This window comes from Gopherus evgoodei, chromosome 17 (assembly GCF_007399415.2).
Source record: "Gopherus evgoodei ecotype Sinaloan lineage chromosome 17, rGopEvg1_v1.p, whole genome shotgun sequence".
Lineage (NCBI taxonomy): Eukaryota > Metazoa > Chordata > Testudines > Testudinidae > Gopherus > Gopherus evgoodei.
The window spans coordinates 24,570,541-24,580,548 of NC_044338.1; the positions used below are offsets into that span (position 1 = coordinate 24,570,541).

Sequence of the window (10,008 nt, forward strand, 5' to 3'; positions counted from 1 at the left end):
AGAGCTGGTAAAGGTTGCATCAGCTACCTAGAGTGCACGAACATGTCCACCATTTGTAACTCTAGTCTGCAACCTGGCTGTTTTCTTAGCTCCTCAGCTACTACTGGATCCCAAGACAGCAGCAGTCCTGAGAGGGTTTTCCCCATCTGTGCTCTGCTAGAAAAACACCCTTTCCTTCCAGATACAGGAGTCTACTACGGTCCAGGCCTTACTCCCATCCAGACTGGCCTGAGGCAGTGGGCTCCACAGCAAAACCATTCAGAAAATGAAGCTAGTGCAAAATGCCTGCTTATCAAGCTGCGTCAAAGCACATAAGAGCTGTGCTTCGGGGCCTTCAGTAGGCATCTCAGTGGAACTCGGTGCTGGATTTAGCCTAGCTTAAGATCTGGCTACCTGAGAGACCAGCTCTTACTGTTACAGTGTTACTGTCAGCACAGTCAGTGAGGGGCTTGATCTGGAGCCGCCTCCATTTAAATAGGAGGGAGTTAGTGGCAGGGTGTTTTCTGGGAAGGTCTCTCCACTTCAGAAACAGTTGTGATGGGATCAATCTCTTGAACTGAGTCCCCAAGGGCCTTAGTCAAAGCTGATCCTTACATCTCTAAACATGCGTTGCTCCCGCTCCTCCTCCTCTTGTTGCACCTGGGCTGAGGCATTCTCAACAGTGTACCTCCACAGCTCCCGCTTCTCACCATCCAGTTCAATCCTGCACATCCCCAAAGCACCATAGGCAAGATTCAGAACAGGACAGGCAGTGCCCACAGCAGCTATACTACCCCTAAGGCTGAGGTGGCGGCCTCAGGAGCAGCCATGTCCCACCCGTTCACACTCCTGGGGGTTTGCCCAGCAGCAAGGGATCATTAAGGTAACTCCCAGGATGTCCCTGCTCCTACATTTCCTACATGCCCATGGAGGTGACTGCCTGGTCAAGAGGCTCAGCAGATCCCATGATGTATAAGAGAGGAGCATGCTATGATCCTGCCTGAGTTCTGGAGCCCATGCTTCCCATTCTAGGTGCTAGGCTGCAGGGTCCCCCATTCCACAGTATACAAGGTAACCCTGGGAAAAGTGATTTTAGCCCCTCTGCACCAATCCCACCTGCAGCACTAGCCCCACGCTGCTTTGCTCACCTGTAAGCACCTTTAGTGCTTGTGAAATCGGGTTTCACTGTGATCACCCCATTGCCATCCACCTTGACTGTGCAAAGTACGTGTTCATACTCCCTGTGGCCGAGCCTGAGGGGAGAGACCATAAAACAGACACCCAGTCTGAACAGAGTCCATGCACACCAGCTGCCAGTGGACTTATGGCCCTGCCTGTGCATGTGGGGGAAGGGAAACAAACCCAGCCATACCTCTACTGATCAGAGTAAGATGGTTGAGGTGGGGGGACAAGTACAATGTTTCCCACTGAAATAAAGGATTGGAGCAACAGCAGCTGGAACTGCTGATGATCCTGGAATTCCCCTCCTAGGACTGGTGCCAGTGGGATGTGGTTTCATAAGGGAGGGGGAGAGCAGGGGTTTCCCATCTAGGAGACCAGGTTACTCCAAGTCTTTACTTACATCCCATATGGTCCCAAGTCTCCCATGATATACATGGTCTGAACAGGGGTGTTGATGACGTGGTTATTCTTAATAAATTCTTCTGAGGGCTTCCAGGTGATGATGCGGGACTTCAAAACACTTCCTTCCCTGCCAAGGAAGCCACAGAACAGTATTATCCAGGGTCTACAAAGCTGCCAGGTACAAAACCCCAAAGCCCCAGTGCAATACAGCCCCAACATAGACAATAACATGCATGGTGGGATCCACATGCTGGAGCACCAGAACAAAGAGCCACAATCCCAGGCTCTGGAAGCCAGACCCTTGGGGGCACGCGTGCTGGAATCCACACTGCCAGCTTCCCTGGGCTGGGGTACTCAAACCCCCCAGGCACCAGTGCTGGCAATCTTGCATTAGTGAGTTCTGAGACAGGGCTGAAGTGAGCTCTGAGCTCTTCTCTGCACTCACGCTGGTCTGCGGTCCTGTCTTCTTCTCCTTAAATTGGCCATCCTCTCCACCAGGAAGGATGGCACCTCCTGCTCTGAGCTGGTCACTTTCTGACAGCGCTGGAAAAGAGGGCAGGGAGTGGAACTCTTACAGTTATAGACAGAGCCCCTCCTTCCCCTTGGAAAGGCAGGAGCATTCACACCACAAGCGATTTTTCCTTCCTAGCTGCAGGCAGACCTGACTTCAGTCCTGGAACAGGCACATACATGTGTGCACAGCCACACATGCACAACACGCACCCTTCTCAGCTGATCCAACGTCAAAGTGAATGTGGGAAGGCCTCTAAGGGGAAAGCCCAGTTCCTGAGCTTAGCCTTCAAAGTGCTACTGACCCATCCTACGTTCTCTGAACAGGTCACATTTGAGACTCTACATGTTATGGCAGCTGCCATTATAACAGGGAACAAACTAGAGTTTGGACTCTTGATAGCTCTGTCCAGACTTTCAACATGGACCTTTCTGAAAGGCCCAGAACTCAGCCTGGAATTGAGGCAGAGGCTAGAGGTGTCTTGCATGAAAATATATTCTGCTGCCCTGGAGCTGACCTCTCAGGGTACTCAGTTCAGTTTGTTGAGCCCACCACCTGGTGAATGTATCCCTCTTTCCTAAAGACTGCAGACCTGGCCATGTGGAGAGCTACCACTGCACAGACAGCAGCAGCTTAGGCACAACTAAGGGCAGATACCTCCTCCAGGTTGGTGAATCGGTCATGGTCTGTGTAGGTGAAGATGCGGTCATTCTTCCGGCCTCCTGATTTCTCCAGCTTCAGGATTTCCTGGTGGTACTGCCTGTCCAAGGGGGTCTGACAGGCTGACTCATGTTGGTACAGATCCACCTCAAACTGAGACCAGCACAGAGAAAGCATAAGGGCTGCTCTGGCATAAAACATATCACAAGAGATCAGAGATAGGGAGGGCCTTTAGGCTGGGATTCTTAAAGGATCCTCAGGGAGCTAAGTTCCTTTTAAAATCATACCCTCCAGCCTTACTTCCAACCTAGTCAGAGATTCATAGATCCCAAGACCAGAAGGGTCCACTGGGATCACCTGACCTGACCTCCGGCACAACACAGGCCAGAGATCTTCTCCAAATAATTCCTGTTTGAACTAGAGCATACCTAGTCCATCCCTCAGGGGTTGACAAGACTTTAATAGATTTCTAGATTCCAAGACCAGAAGGGACCATCTAGTCTGATCTCCTGTGTAACATAAACCAGAGACCTACCCCACAATAATGCCTAGAGCAGAGCTTTGAGAAAAACATCCAATTTTGATTTAAAAATTGTCAGCTATAAAGAATCCACCACAACCCTTGGTGAATTGTTCCAGTGGTTAATGACCCTCACTGTTAAATATGAACACCTTGTGTCCAGTCTGAATTTGTCTAGGTTCAACTTCCAGCCATTGGATCATGTTATACCCTTCTCTGCTAGAGTGAAGAGCCCATTATTGTCTGTTCTTCATGAAGGTACGTACAGACTATAAAAAGTCAGCCCTTAGACTTCTCTTTGTTTGACAAAATAAATTGAGCTCCTTGATCTATCACTATAAGGAATGTTTTCTAATCATTTTTTGTGGCTCTTCTCTGATCCCTCTCCAATTTACTAACATTCTTCCTGAATTGTGGACACCAGCACTGGACACAGTACTCCAGTAGCAGTCGCACCAGTGTCAAATACAGAGATAGAAGAACTTCTCTTCTCCTACTCGAGATTCCTGTTTATGCAGCCAAGGATCTCATTATCCCTGTTGGCCAAAACATTGCACCGGGAGCTTAAGTTCAGCTGATTATCTACCTCCACGCCCAAATCTTTTTCAGAGACATTGCTTCCTGGCTAGAGTTCCCTATCCTGCAAGTACAGACTACATTCTTTGTTCTCTAGATGTATCCATTTATGTTTACCTGCACTAAAACATATATTGTTTGTTTGTGCCCAGCTTACCAAGCAGTCCTCTTTACTATTTTAACTCCCCCAATTTGAGTGTCATTTGCAAACTTTGCAGTGATAATTTTGTTTTCTTCCACATCACTGATAAAGGAATTAAACAGTGTGTGCCTGGGGTCACACACAATCAGTGACAGAAATAGGAACAAAACCCACTTAGTATCTCTAGCTCACAGTCTTGACCTTTAGAATCTCAGGGTTGGAAGAGACCTCAGGAGGTCATCTAGTCCAGTCCTCTGCTCAAAGCAGGACCAACCCCAACCAAACCATCCCAGCCAAGGCTTTGTCAAGCCAGGCCTTAAAAACCTCTAAGGATGGAGATTCCACCACCTCCCTAGGGAACCCATCCCAGTGCTTCACCACTGACCTAGTGAAATAGTGTGTCCTAATATCCAACCTAAACCTCCCCCACTGCAACTTGAGACCATTGCTCCTTGTTCTGTCATCTGCCACCACTGAGAACAGCCAAGCTCCATCCCCTTCAGGTAGTTGAAGGCTGCTATCAAATCCCTCCTTACTCTTCTCTTTTGGAGACTAAATAACCTCAGTTCCTCCGCCCCCTTTAACTCCCTATTACATGTCCACTCCCTCCTGGGCTTGATCTGGTTTCATTTTTAGCATGTACCAAAGGACACAGCATCCCCCACTCCCCTGGGGTGCGATTCCTCAGTGTGACACACCTCCCTGCCAGGTAGTGATGCTCTGCATTTAGCCTCCATTTTCCATGTCATGGTTTCATCCTGTCGCTCCTAGTTATATGCCCATGGGGTTTTTTGTTTGCTTTTTTGGGGAGGCGAGGGGGGGTGTTCTTTCAAATATTATATTGGGAGTACTTGAGGCCTGATATATATATGAGTAACCTGACTCATGCAGGGCATCCCATTGACTTCAGTGGGACTACTTGCTTGAGTCAAGCTGCTCATATGTGTTTATGGGATTGTCCCTTAGGTGGGTTTGGTGCTTTACTCTCTGAAATCAGATACAGTGCATAAAATCTCTATAGTATTACACTGGGGACATCCTACAGTTGGAGAATAAAGATTAAGTTGGAGACTGTAGTGGGGTGGTCACCCTAGTCCAGTCAGAAAGGGGGTTAAAAGCAGCCAAGGGAGGCTGTTTGGGTAATCAATTAGTGCACAGCTGACTCTGATAAAAGGGCAGGCTGAGAGAGTGGGAGAGAGATTCTTGGTCCAGCTAGGGAGCAGAGAGGACCAAGCTGCCTGGGAGAGCAATCAGGGTACCTAGGGCAGGCAGAGTTGAGAAGCTGGTGCTCTGCTACAGAGCCCTTTTAATAAAATACAACACCAAACAGGATGAGATCAGTATGGAATGAAAGAGCTACACAGCATTTGGTTAACATTCAAGGGAATTCACTGCAGCTAAATATGTAAAATGAGGGTGGTCACTTCTTGTACTAATTGCAAGGAAACACTAAAGATTTTCTGTACACATTGACATGTTTTCATGGAAATCAAACTACATTTTTATTGTTTTGCTTCTTCAAAAAAAAATCTATTTTGCCTCTAAATTGCTCTGTAAATAATACATAGAATATCAGGGCTGGAAGGGACCTCAGGAGATCATCTAGTACAGCCCCCTTGCTCAAAGTAGGACCAATCCCTGGACAGATTTTTGCCCCAGATCCCTAAGTGGTCCCCTCAAGGATTGAACTCACAACCCTGGGTTTAGCAGACCAATGCTCAAACCACTGAGCTATCCCTCCCCCCACGTGCCAGAGTGATCATGTTTGATGCTTTTAATGTGATATTGGAGCAACTAGTTTGTGGGTTCTCCCTTTTTTTTTTTTTTTTTTTTTAAACACAAGACTTAAGCCCTAAATCTGCAAATACTTATACATATGACATACATACAAAGGACACAGCTCATTGTTTGTTACACACCAGTGGACCACTCAAGTGTGTAAAGCTAGTCACGTGCATAACTGTTTGTTTGTAGGATTAGGATTTAAGATTGCTGTGGTTGTAACTATGGGGCCATAGACTGCTATCCCCGGAGCTAGATCCGGGACAGACAGTAACCATAGTGCTGTTTCTCTCTCGGTTCAGAGTCACTTCCACAGCTTTTACACTCATCCCTTACAGACATGGACGAGATGGCACAGGGAATCAGCTGGGATAATTCTAAATCAGAAACATGCTCCATCTCCTCCTCGTGTTTTGAGGCTGCAGTGGCCACATGAGAGGTTAGAGAACACAGACCCCTCTTGAATTGCAGCAGCGAGTGTCATATCTAACTGGAATAGGCCCTCCATTCCTTTTTGGGACCTGGAGATGAAGCCAGGGCCCCTTGCCCTAGTGCCAATAAGGTACTGTACTACGCAGCTGCAAAATTCTGAGTATTATTTGCCACTCAAGGCAACCTTTGACTTACTCACCTGGCTGAACAGTTTTTCTTGCCAGCCAATTACTGCCTCTTCTTCATCACCAGGACAATAGCCACCTGAAAGATAAGAGGGTGCTGGTCACTTCTTCACACCTGTGCCTCTTCCCCCCCAGCAAAGAGCACTGTGCAGCACAACAGTCCTCCCAGCATCCTCTCTTCTGTTTCAACGGCAGGACCTGTAATCCAGAAGCTAGCTGTACTGCTAGACATGGGATTTCCAAGTCACCTGCACCTAATGAACAAGAAACTTGACACAGCTTCTTGCAGGCCTTTGAGAGGGATGGTGCAACTATTAACATCAATGGCACTAGTAGGGGGCAAAAATAACTTAGATAATATTTTTACTTCCAGGTCCCAGAGACACAGACAAGGTTTTCATCTTGAGGCTAAAAGACCAAAAACATCAAGACACTTGATCATGGCCTTGGATAAACCAAGAGACTACTCACACTTGATCTGAGCTCATAGAGCACCACCAACCCAACCCAGGACTGGGGAATGACTGAGGGGACTAGATCTAAAAGGAAAGAGTAGAAGTGACACAGACAGGTCAGAGTCTTTCTTTAGCTGTGTTACAAACACTAGCTTAGATCATCAGTTCTCAAGCTATAGGTCACTGAGAACTAAGTAGTTACTGGACTGGCTCCTTCTCCTCTTTGCCAGATGCATTAAAGAAGCTACAAATGCAAGTCTTTACAAGTCCTGGCCTAATATTTTTCCAGGTAAGCAATTGCTGTAGCTGCAACAGGGATGTTAAGAGATAGCAGATGGGGGTGGGTAGAAAGCTGGTTGACAGTGGATGATAGGAAAGTGTCCCCATGGTTCATGTTCTTGGAATAACTAAGTTGGGGGTTCCTAAACACTTCAAAGGAATTTACTTTTCCTCATTTATGCTTTGCTTTCTACAGGTCTCTGGGTTGAGAAGTAGAAACCAGTCAGGGCGTTTCACTTCACATTCACTCAATGAGCACTAGCAATCAAAAAAACTAACAATGTTAGGAACCATTAAGAAAGGGATAAGACAGAAAATATCATTGTGCCCCTATATAAATTCATGGTACGCCGACATCTTGAATTCTGTGTGCAGTTCTAGTTGCCTCATCTCAAAAAGATATAGTAGAAGTGGAACAGGTATAGAGACAGGCCACAAAAATGACTAGGGGTATGGAACAGCTGCCATATGACAAGAAATTTAAAAGACTAGGATTTTTCAGCTTGGAAAATAATCGACTAAGGGGAAATATGATGGAGGTCTATAAAATGGTGTGGTGAAAATGAATAAGGAAGTGTTACTTACTCCATCACATATCACAAGGAGTCACCTAATTAACCTAATAGGCAGCAGGTTTAAAATAAACACACACAATGTGTGGAACTTGTTGCCCGGGGAAGTTGCGAAGGCCAAAATTATAATGGATTTCTAAAAAGAATCAGACTTCTCCTCCATGAATTGAGCTAGCAGTGGCTATTAGCCAAGACGGTCAGGGATGCAACCCCATCTCTAGCCTCTGCCTTCCAGGGCTCCTACCCAGTGGCAGAAACCAGAGCTGGCCATTGTGAGGCCCTGCACGTGGGGGGGGGGGGGTCCCCTCGGAGCAGACATTGGCCACCTACTTGCAGCCGGGTGGGAGCTGAAGGTGGCCAGGCTGATGAGCTCCTTGCCCTGCTGGCCGGCGGGCGGCTGCAGCTGCTGCAGAAGGAGGCTGGCGGAAGTGACCCGCTGGATGTGAACCCTGGCAGGGAGAGGAGGCAGGAGTCAGCCGCTTGGCCACGGGAGCGCGGGGGGCAGCTCGTGCCTGCTGCTGGGGGGAAGCGGGGCCGCCCGCCCGCCCCACGGGGGAAGAGCCCGGGGCGCTGCCCAGCGGTGGGCAGGGGCCGCCTGGCCAGGGCTGCTGGGGGGGAGCGGGGCCGCCCGCCCCACGGGGGAAGAGCCCGGGGCGCTGCCCGGCGGTGGGGGGGGGGCCGCCTGGCCCGGGCTGCTGGGGGGGAGCGGGGCCGCCCGCCCCACGGGGGAAGAGCCCGGGGCGCTGCCCGGCGGGGGGGGGGGGGGCCGCCTGGCCAGGGCTGCTGGGGGGGAGCGGGGCCGCCCGCCCCACGGGGGAAGAGCCCGGGGCGCTGCCCGGCGGTGGGGGGGGCCGCCTGGCCAGGGCTGCTGGGGGGGAGCGGGGCCGCCCGCCCCACGGGGGAAGAGCCCGGGGCGCTGCCCGGCGGTGAGCAGGGGCCGCCTGGCCAGGGCTGCTGGGGGGGAGCGGGGCCGCCCGCCCCACGGGGGAAGAGCCCGGGGCGCTGCCCGGCGGTGGGGGGGGCCGCCTGGCCAGGGCTGCTGGGGGGGAGCGGGGCCGCCCGCCCCACGGGGGAAGAGCCCGGGGCGCTGCCCGGCGGTGGGGGGGGGGGGCCGCCTGGCCAGGGCTGCTGGGGGGGAGCGGGGCCGCCCGCCCCACGGGGGAAGAGCCCGGGGCGCGGCCCGGCGGTGGGGGGGGGGGCCGCCTGGCCAGGGCTGCTGGGGGGGAGCGGGGCCGCCCGCCCCACGGGGGAAGAGCCCGGGGCGCTGCCCGGCGGTGGGGGGGGGGGCCGCCTGGCCAGGGCTGCTGGGGGGGAGCGGGGCCGCCCGCCCCACGGGGGAAGAGCCCGGGGCGCTGCCCGGCGGTGGGCGGGGGCCGCCTGGCCAGGGCTGCTGGGGGGGGGCGGCGGCGGGCAGGGGCCGCCTGCTTGGGCCGCCCCTCAGGGACCCCAGCCCGCGGGCCGGGCCGGGCCGGGCCGGGCCGGGCTGGGCTGGGCTCCCACACACCCCCGCACCCCCCGGCGCGCTGGCGGGGCTGAGGGGCGGGCCCCCCGGCCGGGCCCTGACCGGATGCGCAGGTTCCGCACGGGGTCCCGGGAGCGATACACCGCCCCGCCGGCGTCCGAGCTCCAGCCCGGCTCCGCCATGGGCCCGACCGCCAGCAGCTCCCGCCGGAAAGCGCGGCCGAGTCACCATGGAGATGGGCGGGGGCGGGGCTTGCCCGCGTGCTCCCCAATGAGCATGCGCGGCCCGGCAGCGCGCGGCGTCTGTTCCCAGCTGGCCGGGGCGGGGCGCGGCGCGGCGCGGCGCTCGCTGCGGGCAGAGCTGTGTGGTTAGTCCCGTGGGAAGGGCTGTCCCGGGCCGGGCCAGTCCCGCCCCTGCCAGGCGCTGGTAAAGGAGCAGCCACACCCCCATCATCTCACTGCTCGGGAAACTGAGGCAGAGAGCGGGACGTGGCTTCGCCAAAGTCACTCGGCAACCCAGTGGCATAGGGGCTGGAATTAGGGGCGAGGGGGGTGCAGCAGCAATCCTTGGTTTGATGTACAGGGTTTACAGTTTTAATAGCTTTCAGCACCCCCACTAAGCAAATTGTTCCAGCATCTATGCCCGGGGCTGTGCTGGGTGCAGACCCTTGCTTTGAGTTCCAGTCCTGTGCCCTGTCTGCTCCCTCACCCGGCTTCCCCTTAGCCTGCCTCTGATTGCAGCAAGTGCTGTCCCCCATCAGAGGGTCTGGAGGAGCCTGTCCTACGGAGGAAGGCCCCTCATCTGGCACTGGGGGGCACGAGAGCTGAAGCTGGAGGATTTAGAGCCCTCATAAATAGACTTGGCAGAAT

The 10,008-nt window shown here is 53.1% G+C and overlaps 1 protein-coding gene across 6 annotated transcripts in view; it reads right to left on the reverse strand.

The window, feature by feature from the left end:
• Positions 1 to 9,349, reverse strand: part of MKS1 (MKS transition zone complex subunit 1) — a 28,646-nt gene extending 19,297 nt beyond the window's left edge. For 2 of the 6 annotated variants that reach the window (XM_030536599.1, XM_030536598.1), the window contains exons 1-8: positions 9,242 to 9,349; positions 8,008 to 8,126; positions 6,386 to 6,450; positions 2,732 to 2,887; positions 2,009 to 2,106; positions 1,562 to 1,690; positions 1,128 to 1,232; positions 595 to 703 (exon numbers count right to left, since the gene is read on the reverse strand). In XM_030536599.1, the coding sequence (XP_030392459.1) occupies positions 595 to 703; positions 1,128 to 1,232; positions 1,562 to 1,690; positions 2,009 to 2,106; positions 2,732 to 2,887; positions 6,386 to 6,450; positions 8,008 to 8,126; positions 9,242 to 9,321 (861 nt within the window). In that variant the 5' untranslated portion in view covers positions 9,322 to 9,349. Of the gene's footprint in view, positions 1 to 594; positions 704 to 1,127; positions 1,233 to 1,561; positions 1,691 to 2,008; positions 2,107 to 2,731; positions 2,888 to 6,385; positions 6,451 to 6,842; positions 6,911 to 8,007; positions 8,127 to 9,241 lie in introns of those variants that run through there. The other 4 variants (XM_030536600.1, XM_030536601.1, XM_030536603.1 and 1 more) reach the window with 4 other exon arrangements.
• Positions 9,350 to 10,008: the final 659 nt, after the last annotated feature.